Raw genomic sequence first — 15543 nt, 5'->3', positions numbered from 1 at the left:
GCCTGAGACAGACAGCCAGAGTGACAGCAGAAAACTATACAAAACCACTTACCTTACTGCAGAAGGCAGAGTCCTCAGTCCCACTGGAAGCAAGATAAGCCCCTTAACAAGCCTGCTGTTTTAGTTTTCTTGAGCTGCTGTCTAGTGTGATAAAAGAAGTTTTTAAACTAAAGCTCTCAAGAGATTTAAGAAAGCTTAAAGAAACAAGCAGGGCAGCCTTGCAGATACCAGAAGCACTGCTGGCTGGACATTCACCAGCAAAGTGAAATCACTAGCAATCAAGAGAAATGTTTACTCGCACTTAATTCAAACACCCTCTGTCAAAAGGAAGCAGAAGACCTCAATTCATTCAAAGTCAACACATTTTGCTGTTCAACAGATCTTTAATATCAGTAATGTGGGAAGTGATACCTCAGTGCACAACAGCACAGAGACTACAGTTTTGGAGGTTCTCCCATTTCAGACACAGAAAGGAAACATCAGGAAGAACATGCAATCAAACAATGATCAGCTCTAGATACATCATGATGTGGTCCAAAAAAACACATTGAAACAATTAATTAATTACTGCAAACAAAGCTTCTCTGAGTAAGGTTAAGATATTGCATTTTAGTGTTTCCACCGAGCTTTGCTTCAGCGAACCAGCGGAGCCTGCTTGAGCGAGATGAGGACTGAACGCATGCGGGACACATCTTTTGCCTGCTTACTAGACTTGGGATTAAAGTCACAGAGCTGAGCCACACGTTCCCACTCAGTGCCCGGAAAAACTTCTTCTGCATCATTCACAAAGGCTTCTTCAGCTGCCCTAAAAGCAATGCAATGCACCTTGTGTTAATGCCCAGTAGATAAGCCACTCCTTCCCTCTTACAGGATGCAGTTTCTTTCAGCATGTTTCATAAGAAATGTGACCTGACAGCTGCTTGTGGACATTATGGCCACGTAAGCTCCCACTGCCCCAATCCTGGAGATGAAAGTAGATTGCAGTAGTATGCTATGCACAAGCAGTGCAGAGGATTGCAGAGGATTGTGTAAAATGTTGGAATACAGGTGTTTGGTTTTAAGAATAGTTATTGAGTCTTTGCCTAAGGAGTCGCCACACAAGCTTCCAGGAAGTAAGGTACTTCTATGTAGGCATTTAATTTATGGAGAAATGCCCAGGTTTTAACTAGTTAAGCCTCTGCCACTTGATGGCTTATACTGGACATTTGCCAACTGGAAATTTACAACCGCCTGCAAGCATGTCTTAAACAAATTCCATTTGAGGATTTAAATCAGCCCCAAGGCCTACAGGCCATCATAAAACTATCTGCTGATGATTCCCAATGCTGTAGTGAAGCAGCATGAATCATAAGGAATTTAAGTCATGAATCCCATGCTTGTGAGTGCAATAGACTACAGCATATATCTTGGCAGAGGAGATGACTTGTTTGGGTCACCTCACAGAACAAACATATTTCCCCTGTTCTCACCCTGAGGAGACTCTACGGAGGCTTTTGACATTATGTACTGGATAGTGCCAGTGGCTTCCCAGCTGTATTATTTTGGCTTTTCTGTGCTGCCAATAGCATTGCTTCAGTGCAGGAATAACACTCCAGCATCTAGTTTACATGAACTGTGGGGCCCTGGTAGCTGCCTGAGTGCAGAAGCAGTAAGCATCAAGAGATCAAACCAAATCCATCTACTCCAACAAGCAGTACAGAGAAAGCAGTGAAAATGACTCTCCCATGAGGGTTCAGCACTATTCACAGGGATGATAAGGTTACAGACACCACTGAAGACAAGGATCACTACAACACTGCTACTTTATGTGACATGACACTTTTAAGGGGCAGTGAAGATTTTTTTACTTAACTGTTCTAGGCTGTAGCAAGGATGATTTATGTTTGTGCTTAAAGGTGAAGAGAAGAAAAGAAACAAGGAGAGAAAGTTTAAGTCAGATATAGAAAATGAGAATGAGTTTAATGCAGATGATTAGCTGGCTGAACATGCACTAGTAGCTTAGCCTACATTCCGGAAACAGGCAGCCAGTTTTATTATGCAGCACTTACACTGCACATTTGCATTGGACATATGAAAATAAGGGTTTTATTGAAGAAGTCTAACAAAACCAACTCCAGGAGATTTCAGAAAAGTTAAACACCACCTGTAAATCCATCATTTCACAAGTCTTGGTTTACATCCACCTACAGTTAGCTGTGAATTTCACACCAAACTTCAATATTAATGCACTCAAAGCCACAACACAGCTCACCAGTACACCTTCTAAAGGTGTCACCTTAGAATCTGTGGCATATCCATCTTTCAATTCAAGTCTACAAATTAAGGGAAGAAATTAAAATACATGAACAAGCCAATGAACATTGCAATCCTTCTACCCCTCAGAAACTAGCATGCTCACTGGGGCTTGAAAATCTCGGCTCTGTTTTCACTGACCTATTAGGCTGGTAAAACATCTACACAGCTCCTAAATGTCTTCCCAGCAGTTTACACTGATGTCCCAATACCACATTCTTGTACTTTCCACCTGTTCTCTAACAGCCTCCTACTTCTATAAGCACGCACATTTTCTACCCTGATTTATGTCAGGCAATTCCCTTCTACCTTCCCTGGCTTGTGAACCTTTATGTGCAAGCATTGTTTGAATATTTTTCTGATACGTAGGCAAGGAAAGTGGTCACTGCCTATCACAGAGTTAAACACTGCTTCTCTGTGGAAGGACTAAACACAGCACCCATGTGAAACTGCAGGCACTAACCCACACCCCCAGCAAAGCATCTTGCTAAGATATGTTGGTCACTGGCCTGGAAACAACTGTAAACCCTTAGGTCTAAAGACTACTGAAGTCAAAATTCCAGTGGTATGTACACTACACAACTTAAACTGAAAGTGCTAGGCTTTGTGCAGTGCATACGGGAGAACTGCAATTAATACTGCAGACCAGAAGCGCTCTAGGAAGTAAATATTCAGAAGGCACCTTCAGACATTTCAGCACTATTTCTGATCCTGCTTATTATTGTGTTGACTAGCAAACAGAATTAGTAGTTAAGCAACATACACATAACCAATCACGTCAGCGAAGGGTTGTTTGTAGAAAGCTTCATCTGCCACCCTAGGTAGCAAGTAGTCCAACAGGCAGGCAAGCAGGCAGGAGAAAAGAGATAAGGATGAGAAGTACGGAACACAGCTAAAGGCAGTTTTAACAAGCACATTAGCCTTGCATCACCTAGACTTACTGTAACAGGAAAACAGTTACCACATGGAATGTGTCAATTAAGCCATTGGTCAGAGGGGCAACACAGAAATTCTGCTACATCCTAGAAGTTTAGACCATCTAGTTGAGGACTAGAGCCCCAGTATTAGCAGTAAACTACTTCCAGAGGAAAGAAACTACCATCAGGCAAGAGATCTCACCAGGATGATGAGAATACCAAACACTTCTGTGCAACACCTGTTTAGTGAACCCTGCTCCAGACTCCATATCCTGCACTCAAACACTGGCCGTAATAAACCTATGAGGGCATCACGAGCTCTGGCCACCAACTACAACAGTACTAATCCTGTTGCCCTTTCTTGCCCAACCAAAAGATAGTGAATTCCTCACTGAATGGAAGTGGCAAATCCGTAATTCTGACAGCAGCACAGACCTCCTTTATTCCTTTAGAAAGAAGAGTAGTCTACCTAGGACTTTATTTAATTAAGACAAACCTGATGGCCATTTTGATAAGAAAAGTTGTATTTCAAAAAAACAAACAAACAAAAAAAAGCCAACAACAAAATTAACAAAACAGCAGTTCATCTTGAACCCTGTGAGTTCCCAAAATATAAAGCAGTCTTGATGATTACCTGGATAGGATGAAGTAGAGATTTAAGAGGCACTAAGTCAGTTCTATCACATTTACTTCACACAGCTTGAAGTCAAAATTCCACAGGGAACTTCTAAGAAAGTGTGAGAGCTTACTATTCCAGCAACCAAGTTATCACTTTCTGCCATAGGACCCATAATTAGACAATTCAAACCAGTACAGATACAGTCAGCATTTAGTTTTGCACTAGCAGGACTGAGTCATGTTATACCTGAACTGCTTCCAAAAAGAGCAGCAAAAGGTTTTAAGACATTTAATGAAATTACCTGTAGCCAAGATTAACTAGAATGCCACTTCCATATGTTCTAAAGTAAGCAAGTAAGAAAGCTAGTTATCAGGGTAGGTAATTGAAGATACTGAAGGCCCGTGCAGCTGGGAGTGTGACAACAACTGAGTAGAGTAAAATATTTTCTGGCCATGTTCAGGCTTCATGTCCTAAGGAATCTTCAGTAATACTTGATCATCATCTTAATGCTTCCTGGACATTTAATCTAGATTATTTAAGAAAAGTTAAAAAGATAGGTAGTAGGAGCATTTGCTTTAATGATCTGAATGACTATTGCCTTAGGATATACAAGAAATACTCTAACCTCCCTCCACAATTATTTTCATAACTAGAACCATAACTCTTCTGATAGCTGAGGAAACTTTACCTGTTACTGGCTTTTGTTTTCTCGAGCTTTTCATCTTGCCTTGCATACCACTCTTCCAACTCTTTTATTGCTTTCTCTTTCCATTCTGCTTCCTGCTTTCGCGAGTTTGCATCTGAAGATTTAAGAACTGCTTTGTCAGTCATGTTTGTATCCAAATGCGTCTTACAAACATTTCAACTGATGATTCAGGGTGCATCCTAGTGCAGACAATTGCTTCACCAATTTGGGTAAGGGTTAGGACATTTCCTGATTCAGGCAATGAGAACTCCAAATACTACAAACATTCAAAGGATTAGCTAAACAGAATTCCTGTGCTGCATAACTAGGACAGTCCACTTCAGTTTAGGACAGGAATTTTGCAGAGTAGTTCAGATTCAGTGGATCCGTTGGTCTGCAAACTGCTCAAACCAGAAACACTTACCTTGCTATGCCAGTGCTGGAACAAAGCTTAGTAAAGCTCTATGCTTAGGCAAAGTGAAGGAACCTGGCACTCTGCATAATTTTACACACAGCATACAGCTCAGGACAACCTCATCTGCTGTAACTAACCCAAAAGAGGAGTGAAAGGGTCAGCTCCATCCAGAATTACATTTTACAGAAGGCTCTGTCCTAACAATTTCAAGCAAAGGCTCCACCATGTAAGTGGGAAGTGCACCAGTTTGTAGTCTCTTAGATGCTGTCCATGGGTAGGTACCACTGCATTTGATAGCTGCATTTAGTCTAGTTAATAATCCATTACTTTCTTAATTTAGTTATTAGATTAAGATCCATATGACAACAGATGGCCTCAGCAATTACAAAATGAGTAATCTTTATCCTTTGAAATAAACTACTGCTTGCAGTACTTACTGTCATCTTTTTAACTTAAAAAAGTTGTTCATTTTCTGTCAGCTCATCTCTAAGTAAAGGCTCAGAGAGCCTCTTGCTTGCTGACTCCCACACCAGTATTAAGTCTGCTTACTAGAAGACTCATCCAGGCTTGCTCCTTGAACTCAGGAAGCATGTTAAGACTCTGAAGAGGCAGTGCGATAGTTCAGAATTCTGCTGCTTAAGAATCATACAATGGCTTGAGTTGGGAGAGGCCTTAAAGATCACCTAGTTCCACCTCCTCTGCCAAGGGCAGGGACACCTTCCGTTAGACCAGCCTGCTCAAAGCCCCATTCAGCCTGGGATGGGGCATCCACAGCTTCTCTGGGCAACCTGTGCCAGTGCCTCACCACCCTCACCATAAAGAATTTTTTCCTAATGGCTAATCCAAACCTACCCTCTTTCTGTTTAAAGCCTCTTGTAAACTACACACCCTTGTAAAAATTCCCTCTCCAGTTCTTTTGTAGGCCCCCTTTAAGTACTAGAAGGCTGCTCTAAGGTCACCCCAGAGCCTTCTCTTCTCCAAGCAAACAACCCCAACTCTCCCAGCCTGAGTGAAGCTGATATTAAGTTACTCAACAAATACCATGCTTACCAAGTTGCTCCAGGCGCTCCTTTTGCTCCTCTCTCCACTTACGAATACTTTCAGGTTCTGATTGCAGTCGATCTACTTGGGAGATGGCAGCATAGCAGTCTGTGGGACCATTACTCTCCTTGGAGGAAAGAAATACTAAAGTCATTTGTACATAACAAGAGGATATTTCCGATAACTGCCTGCCAGCTATATAAAATTAGACTCTATTTGAACAGAGCCAATAATACATTCATTTGATGTTGTAACACATTTCCACCATTAAAAAATCTTGCTACAAATTACAGCAGAATTGAAGGAAATTAAGAAAACTTCCTCCAGAAATCAAGGATCAAACAAAAATTCAAGACAACTGGAAATGTAAGTGCCATGAACACTTAGTGTCAGAGCACTAAGCCTGCAGAATGAAGAAGACAATGCCTAGCACCTAATTACACAGCTGTAGGCCAGATCTTCTCTGAGTTAATCTCTCCTTAAATATTTGCTGTGAAAGTAATTTTCTTTATGGTTTTGTGCACAGGAGTATAAAACATTCTTTGCAGCTTGTTTGTCTACTTCAAGAGACATTTGCATATCACATTACAAAATTTGGATTGCTCTATGTAGCTTATAACACGAGACATTTCAATATTTAATCAACAGAACAGTGAGAGTACTAGAATACTTTTCACAATGTAACATCTCAAAGGCTTAAAATTAATAGGGCTAACATTAATACAGCAGATTTACAAAGCTAATAAATATTATGGTATTTGCTACAGAAGATACTTGAAGTTTAACAATTTTTATTGCTTCATCCTACCCCTAACAGAAATAAGAAATACCACTCCTAAGAGTACCAGGTCAATTGCAGTTGACCACAGATTTGGCTGTGCCTTGCCCCTCTCTGGACCTCCTGTAGCCCTCAATGAAGGACTAATGCAAACAGAAGACACTAGGCTGGAGCAACACCACCAGGCTTCACATTTCATCCAAAGAAAAATAAACTGGCCAGCCACAAGGCCAGCTAGTTAAGGTAGCTAAAACCTAAGTTATGTGTAGTCCATTCAGTCTCTTCTTTCTCATTAAGAGGAAGCTCTGTCAACCAAAACAACTGGTCTCTTAGAATTCCAAACACAAAATCAAGGTATCTAAAGAGGGCAGTCTGCCTTCTGTTGTACAAGGAAGCACAAAGAGCCTGTAAAATACAAGTTGTCCCATCAATCTCACAGTAATGCTGAGAATATAAGAATGTCAGCAGCCATGAAAGCTGCTTATGCCTCCACAAAGCTCAGCATTCACTTAAAACTCTAAGGAGAAGTACATCGCTCATACATTGCTTCATTCCCAAACATTCATTTAACAAGGGCTAACGAGCCAACTGTGACACCAGGCAATGACCATGCCTTGGACAAACTGGTGTGAAATTCAGTTCCAACAAAGTGATTGCCTCAGCATGCCTCGTACCTCCCTGACACCAATGAAGCAGGTATCTCATCCTTTTGTCATTACCATGGCATCCTTTCATACTGCGATTGAGCTTTTTAGCCATCAGTTTGATTTCATGCAACTTCATGTCAATAAGAAATGTACAGAGTTTTCAGTCCATTCCCTGTAAGGCCATGTTGATAAGACAACCAGGATGCATTAATTATCTTTAAAGAGCAAGCAAATCTGAAAACTCTGCTTTAAACTAGGTAATCAGAGCACACTTGCAACTTAGCAGCCAGTGCAAGTCAATGTAAAGTCATACCACAGAGCCTATCAGTCCGCTTTACATTGCTTATGTACTGTTAAGCCACATTTAAAAATGAACTGCTGCTCTAAGGTGCTTCTAAGTTCAGAGGATGGGCATAATTTAAAACACTGACAACTTTATGAGATGAGCTACCAGAATAGAAGACCTTCCTCAGAAATGAGATAAAATTACTTTAAAAACAAGAAATAGGAAGTCTACATTAAGGTAAAGTTCTCAGCACATTCTAAGTACAGAATACTTCTATCTTACCTGATAGACATCCCCGTTAACCACTCCATCAACAGCATCTGTAAAGAGGTGACTTGTTTAGTCATTTGAGAAAAGATAGAATAGCCAGATTTACTGATTTCTGTAACTTGTATGGAAAGCTTTACTAGAGTATGTAACGTGGGAGTTGTGAAAGTGATTGTTACTTGATACCCCGCAGGGACACTTCCTTCTCCCTGCACTTTTTTGCACAGGCATGAAAAACCAAGGGAGCTACCATTCTGCAGAACTAGAAATACCAGGTCGTTTCTTCGTCATGAGATCCTGCTTGTAACAACATAAGAAGCTGAGAAGCTGCTACAGACTGCATTCTAAAGCTACTCCCACTTTGTCCTCCCCCTCTTAGAAGCTGACTACCATACAACTGTTCTGGAGTTAAAAGGATGACTACCACTTTTTTTAGTATCTGCCTGGAAGATTAAGAATCCTGCAGCCAACAACTGGTAATTCTTATCCTACTGTTGTTATCTCCTAATTAGCTCAAAAGATACAGCTAACATTCCTAGCAAAGTCACCTTTCTGCTACCACCTGTGATGATATGCTTGATAGCTTTCTGCTTCAGTTGCAGTATTATTATCTCTGAAGTGACAGTGGCAACAGAGCTTCAGGCTCAGGTACAAATCTTTGCCAAAAAAGCCTAAAATTTCATCTTTTTAAAACAAATCCATAGGGAAAACATGCCAGTTGTGAGGCAAATTTTTAGGTTTTTGAAACTATTTAAATCTCTGGACTCTATAAAATACACCAAGATTTTCAAGAACTGCTAAATCTCAGCAGGGCATCTCTCTGGAGCAGCACAACGTAACATCTGTCTGCCTGATATACCAAGTATTCATGTTACTCATGCCACCACAGATAAATCTATCACACAGAATTGTTTCCACCATAATACACCCCTCAGTGAAAGAAGTGACTGCAACACAGTAAGCAGAAAAATCAAGTTATTTTGCACCACCTTCTTAAAAATAGATAGCTGACTGACCTAAAACTAAGCAAGTTATGCTGCTGTATCCTATTGATTGTGGCTGGATATGCACCAGTATCACAGTACTACTAGCAAACGGCACACAGGAAGTTCTTCATACTGCTTTATCAGGGAAGCAGGCAAGTGTTTTACATCTTTATCTCTGAGCCCTGAAGAGCAGTCATTAACTGTGTCATGTAGAGGACTATAAACTCATCACTTCAAGAATGGCAGTTCAGTTGGAGGATACTAATCCCCAAGAACATAGTTACTAACTTTTGCAGGGGAAGACTCACAAAAAAAAAAGCTTTTCCATTATGAGAAACTGGTATTTTATAACTAGACTCCCATAACTGAGAGATGGTTGCTACTTTATCAGATTCCTAATCCTCTGTAAGGTACAGGAGGGCTTTACAAAGACTAAAGTGACCAGCTGGGCAAGAGAGCTTATAAATCATGAGGATGCTTCCAAGGACAGTAATAATATGTTTAAGCTTTCTTGTCACACCAAAAAAACATTAATTATAGTCTTCACTACTGAGGGTGGTAGTCTGCTCAGGTGAAAGGAACAACATCACTGCTTAAAGCTGTGTCTGAGATGAAACACACAGGTTTGTCTAAGGGCCATTTTTGTTCTGCAAAGAAACAGCCGCTAACAGACACTGAACTAAGTGTTTCTAGAGGGCACCCGGGTCAGAAGCATTAGCAATATTAGAACAAATTTCCCATCTGTTCTGAGCTGCCTAGAACTTGCAATTAAGCTGCAGAGTCAGCATGCTGACTAAGCATATCACAAGCAGAAGAGGAAACAGAACTGTACCAGCATGCTGTCATCTGCCAATTAAGTGTGCTAACTGGAACAAGACCAACAGTCAAACATTCCTTCATTTCAGCTCTCCAGTCTTTGTGCTTGTATAATTAAGTATGAAGTGTAGAAAAACTACCTGTTTGCCAGCCTTCATATCAGTAATCAATGCTAGTTGTGTATCAGATTTTTCTGTTCACAGAAACATGCAATTTCATAACCTTCGCACATAAAAAGCCTAAATACTGATAGTGGCATCATAACATTTTCAGAAGCCATGAACAATGAGACCACTCCTACTGGTTTCAGAGTCCATCCAATTCTATCACAGTATTGTATCTCCTGAAGTTAAAATTCATATTTAGAACCATCTCAGTTAGTAATGATCCATAATCCTTGCTGATTGCTTTTGAACTTAAGATAAACTCTTATTTTTAAGGGCACTGTTGCAGTGAACACGCCCAAACATCTACAGTTCTGCAACACATGCTGACAATATGGTAATAATGAACTTTCATACAGCAACACAGATTATTTTTTAGAGTCTGGAAGTGTCTGGAGAGGATAACTCATACCAGCTGCCTTAAATTCACAGAAGATACAACACCCAAGCTTGCCAGAAATAGAAAGCTAGCATCAATGCCCTCCACATTTACTACAGCTTACAAAAGAAATGGCTGGGTAGTTTGAAGATAAATACAAAAACCATTTTGTCACTTCAGTCCTAGAAGTCAATATGGCCTCAGAGGTTTATCATAATGATGATCAACTATCCTGAAGTCTACTATTGGTATTATTACCACTCACTACCACTTGGCCTAAAAGGAAGTTAGCTTAGCCTTGTTCACCAGCCTCTCTAAAGTCTTATTCTCAATGCAAAAGAGGACTATTATCCAAAATATCAGAGGAAGGGCTCTGCAGTACACTGAAACTTTTTTTTTTAATACATTAATACATTGAAATATTTGAAGTATTTTTTATGAGTTACCTTCAGCATCTCTTTTAAGCAATAAGTACTCTAAGTAGTGCTATTTTCAGTGAGCTAGCAGCTCTAGTTAAAGCAACAGAAGAACATAAAGTTTAATATATTCTGACATAAGGTTAAATAACTCCACCACTCAAGGCCTAGATTCCCATCATTTTCTTTTAGGCACAGTAGAGCTTTCCTTTTACCTACCTCTTACCCATAAGACGATAAGAAAGAAGAATCTTTTACAAAACTTTGTTTACATAGTTATGCAAGAACCTGGAGAAGAAATTATTTTTCTACCCATAACTCATTCTCATGCCTGTGTGCAAAATAAAGGCAAGCAGCTCAGGAAGTGTGCTTCTTTACAGTGTTTTAGTTCTAATCTGCTGTCCTATCAAAACCCATTAGTCCCCTCATTTTCAATATAATCAACAGGCTAGGACTAAAACACACCTGCAATAATAGTGTGCTGTAACAGCTTCTGCAATTTTACAATGTAACAGCTTCTGTAATTTCCACTAGTATTTTCTTGAAAACAAAAAATTTATTTTTCTGTCTTGACTTCATAATAATGCAGCATCACTAACACAAGCTAGACAGATATCATCCCTCTATCAAACCTTTCTCAGTGCTGTGTTATGGGGCTCTGAAGCCTCAGATGCTGATTGCATAGCAAAATCCAGATCAATGGCTGTTCAAACAATTAAGAAAAAAATCAATTGTTACAGACAAGAACTCTTTCTGTCTGTCGTGCTAACTACAGAAACAGGAGGAATCAATTCTTTCCCAAACAATTTTGAAGCAAATTGATACTCAGTTCCTGAAAGGCAATTAAATTAAATACCTAGACAAACCACCAGACACAATTAATTTTCTTAATTGCTAGTCTCATGAATGTCTTTCAAAGACAGAAAAACATAATTCAGTCAAGTTCATATAAAACTTACAGAGCATGAAAATGTGAAAGCAATGCTTGAGACTAGTCAGCCTACATTAAACTTGTGTATTTGCATGATTGTCTAACTGCTTGTCTTTGAATTAAATTCCCCGTAAGAATCTACTCAACAAACTGCCGTAAGGATTTTATATTAGCATACATAGATCCAAGTACCTAGAAACCACACATTCCCCCTTGAACTCTCCCTTGCTCAAAGAACATACCAAGTGAATTGACAACCTTAAGACTTACTGCTGTCACAATCTCACTGCAAATATATGGACAGTGATTCACCACTGAAAAAGAAATCTCACAAGACATCACATTACTAATACCTAGCCAACAGCACTGTATTACTTGATTTATACAGTACTCCCTGTTTTCTGGAGCAGGGATTATGCTTCACCTTCCAAGGGAAATAAGATTAGGTTTTTGCATGCTCAGGCAGCTTGAATGGCATAGCTATTTACATAATGAATGGCCTACTGGATCAGGCCTGGATCAGTATTCCATCCCTCATTAAGGCAACATGAAATGATGCTGTGTGGGAAACACAAGCTTGGCAACATTCTGCCATTACCCCCATACTCACCCATTACGACAATTAACGGAATTCCTAATATTAATATTTTCAATTCATGATGCTTGCTTTTGTCCACATATTTGTCTAATCATTTACCAAGAGACTGAAATTGAAAGACTGTTGATGAGACACTATGATTCTTAAAAGTGTATTTCAAGAAGCTGATGACTGCTTGTCACTATATCTGAAGTTAAGATCTTCAAACTTCAGGTGAGAGCTGCCCAATTTATTACTTTTGGCCCAGTACTTAGAAAGAACTTATCCAGCAGACCTGTAAATAAGGGGTTCTAAAAAGGTTACGGTTAAAAAAAGTAAATCCGCAAATCCCTGGTCACAATGCTTAAGGATTTACGTAAGAACTTGCATTGTTTCAAGAAGAAATTTGCATTCACCTATTCAATTACAGAGGAGTTTAATGAGCTAATATGCCAGAGACTACAAATGTCTGTTATTTGTAAGTATCAGATGGTAAGAAATGCCTAACACAAATGGCAACAGAAGTCATTAGATCATTTGTCACCATGCCTGAACCAGTACATTTTGCATGGCTGAAGTCTGTGCTTTTTAACATGGGGGAAGAGAGTACAGGCTCTGACAGTCAACAGAGATCAATGTTCTGGTAAGAAACAGGACCACCAAAACTCCACAAGCATCATCTCCCATGCCTATTTAACAGGCCAGAGCATAAATGCAATCCCATGGCATAAAAGAAAGCAAGATAACATACAGTTCCTGCCTAGACTTCTCAGATCCTTGGACCATATTATCATATTTATTATTTTATTAGCTTCTTTCTAAAGATCTCTAATAACCCTTTCGCACTCCATGACAAGTCAACTTACATGACTTGAGAAAATGTGCTTGAAAGGCAGTTTAAGAGCTACTTTTAAATATCAAAGCAATCTAGAAGCATTGAACAAACCAACTTTTTGACAAGGAAACAGTTTGTAACAGGCATCACTGTATGTATGTAGAGAACATACTCCTCTAGTCGTTCTAGTGAGAAAGGCCATTGTGAGAAAGGCCGATGATAGATTTTTTTCAACTACATTTGTTTTCAAATGGCTACTTTAATTTTCTAGAGTCTGTTTGGAACATAAAGCCCATGCATGTAAGGATTATCTTTGTCTAAGGCTTCTGAAAGTAAGAAGGGAAGTGTCCATTGTGTCTGCTTCTGCACTATACATAGAACACGGAAGTCAAATTATGTATGATACCAAAACAGGATGGTGCTTTGATAACAATTATCCTCAATTTCTTGTGCTGGAGCAAGATAGTGCCCAGTGAACAACTTTTTTTTCAGGTGTATGTAATCCATATGTTTTGGAGCTTATGAGTGAGCTGACATTAAGGGCAGTGCTACCACTAAATAAGCACTGGAAGGTCTCCACTACCCAGTTTATCTAGATGAGCGCTATTCACAGAGAGACTACAAACCTGCCCCCTCATACCTAAGATACGTCAGTAACTTCTGGTATCAGGTTGCAAAAAGAAGACTTAATTCTAATGATGTTCTGACAATTAACTGGGGAGCAGTTATTCAACTTAATCTGAAGGAGAGTGGCATCCTACTGCAGTGACAAAGGGATGTCACATGAGAGCAAATATGTCCCTGTGGTGTTAGTGACAAGTAGAAGCAAAGTCTTCAGAGAGTGTTGCAACATCAACCCCTTTCCACTCAGGCCTGTTAAAACCTTTCATAAGGAGAAGTGTTTATTTTGGGCTGCTTTAGCTACCATCAGACATACTGGAAACACACTGACCTATACTCCTCAACACACGGTTCCCACCCTTCCCCAAACGCGGGCTCTGCAGTGCTGGGTTTGCTACATTCAGTACAAAGGTTACCAAGGAACAAAGGCTAAAGGTTTAGTAAAATTAAACATTAGCTTAACTGCTCTTATGCTTTAAGACTAAGATCACCCTCGCTGAAGACAGAAACTCAAGTGGCGGATTTATCCGGCTTTCAGAAGCCTTCCTTCAGGCAAGCTCCTGGATTAGACGAGATCAGCACCGTTCGCATTAGGATATGGGCACGCCTTAGACATCTTCAGGGGATACAAACTATAACCGACGGAGCAGGGAGGTAGCTTGCCTTGTGGCACAGTGCACCCAGGCCGGCCCCGGCCCACCCCCGGGACCACCCCGTGCAGCGGGGGCCCGCTCGGGGCAGAGCGCCGGGGCGAGGGTCCCGCCCGCACCGCCCCCGACTGGCGAGGGGAGCGGGGACCCCCTCACCCCCCAGCCCCACCCGCCGCCCCCGCAGGACGTACCCAAGCCGAGGCCCTCGGGACCCTGCAGCGCCTCGGGCACCTCGCCGTTCTCCAGGATGCCGTAGCCCTCGTCGTTCTCGATGCCCGCGATCTCGTTCTCCTGCTGCGCCAGGAAAGCGGCGGCGGGATCCTCCTCGCCACCGTCGGGCATCCCGTTCCCGGAGAGCGGCTGCTGCGGCTGCTGGGCACCGAAGAGCTCCGTGTCGGCCATGGGTGAAGACGGGCGGGCGGGCAGCTGCGGCTCCGCACCGCGCCTACGCCGGGCAGCAGCGCGGAAGGGGCGGGGGCGCCCGCCTGCGCCAATGGGCGGCGAGCGCCGCCGCCTGCGCCCAATCAGCGAGCGGCCGTGGCGGGGCCTGTGGGACGCGGACCAATCAGCGCCCAGAGAGCAGCGGGAGGGCGGGGCGGAGCGCGGTCCCGGTGCCCGGCCGCGGTGCCCACAGGAGCCCGGCGCACCGGCGGGCTCCGCTCCCTCGGGCTGCGGCGACACCGGGGTCGCCTCTGCCAGCCTGCCAAAGCACAGGCGCTCCCTTGGGACAAGACACGGCTCCGTCGGCAACTTGGAGACAAATTCAAACCCGCAGAATACGTCCAAAACATCGGTTGTGTCAAATATCCCTATCTCGTGATTTTGGGTGTCTTCTGTCTGACAGGGAAGCTTAAGTCACAGAAACACAGAAGGTGTCAAGTTGGTAGAGACCACGGTGGGTCATCTGGTTCAACCTCCCTTGTAAAGCAGGGTCATCCCAGAACATTTGGCACAGGATTGTGTCTATATGGCTCTTGAATATCTACCGTGAGAGAGACTTCACACCCTCTCTGGACAATCTGTTCCAATGCTTAGTCACCCACACAGTAAAGTTCTTTCTCAGATTCAAGTGGAATTTACAAGTGCATCAGTTTTTGCCAGTTGTCTCATGTCCTAGTGGTTAGCACCATCAAAAAGAGCCTGGCTCCTGCTCTTGACACCCCTGCCTTTAGATATTTATTAATTAATAAGGTCAAACCTTACGAAAAATGAGGTCAAACC

General features: G+C 41.7%; 1 protein-coding gene across 5 annotated transcripts; it reads right to left on the bottom strand.

Annotated features, from left to right (window-relative positions):
• Window positions 1-363: 363 nt before the first annotated feature.
• Window positions 364-14781, bottom strand: CLTA (clathrin light chain A). Of its 5 annotated transcripts, none has more exons than XM_088053970.1 (8): window positions 14514-14781; window positions 7963-8000; window positions 5979-6096; window positions 4517-4628; window positions 3056-3109; window positions 2252-2312; window positions 1853-1888; window positions 665-805 (listed from the first exon to the last, which is right to left on the bottom strand). In XM_088053970.1, exons 1-8 carry the CDS (start codon window positions 14722-14724, stop codon window positions 797-799), a joined length of 639 nt encoding a protein of 212 aa, XP_087910096.1. In that variant the 5' UTR covers window positions 14725-14781; the 3' UTR covers window positions 665-796. The 5 variants fall into 5 exon arrangements, with proteins under 5 accessions (XP_087910094.1, XP_087910095.1, XP_005532475.1 ...); XM_088053971.1 differs by having other exon boundaries at window positions 2276-2312; XM_088053968.1 differs by lacking the exon at window positions 2252-2312 and having other exon boundaries at window positions 364-805.
• Window positions 14782-15543: the final 762 nt, after the last annotated feature.

Source organism: Pseudopodoces humilis, chromosome 4 (assembly GCF_049639895.1).
Source record: "Pseudopodoces humilis isolate 2021_Gansu_Grassland_sample_001 chromosome 4, ASM4963989v1, whole genome shotgun sequence".
In the NCBI taxonomy this organism is placed as follows: domain Eukaryota; kingdom Metazoa; phylum Chordata; class Aves; order Passeriformes; family Paridae; genus Pseudopodoces; species Pseudopodoces humilis.
Note: the sequence above shows the minus strand (reverse complement) of the source record. Positions and strands in the feature narration are given on the sequence as shown.

Excerpts from the sequence above, each read along its gene's own strand:
- CLTA (XM_088053968.1), bottom strand. The coding sequence starts at position 14,724 with ATGGCCGACACGGAGCTCTTCGGTGCCCAGCAGCCGCAGCAGCCGCTC. Across the intron at positions 8,001-14,513 it reads TCCCGAGGGCCTCGGCTTGG|ATGCTGTTGATGGAGTGGTT; the intron begins GTACGTCCTGCG and ends ACCTCTTTACAG. Across the intron at positions 3,110-4,516 it reads AAAACAAAAGCCAGTAACAG|GGTGGCAGATGAAGCTTTCT; the intron begins GTAAAGTTTCCT and ends CTTGCTACCTAG.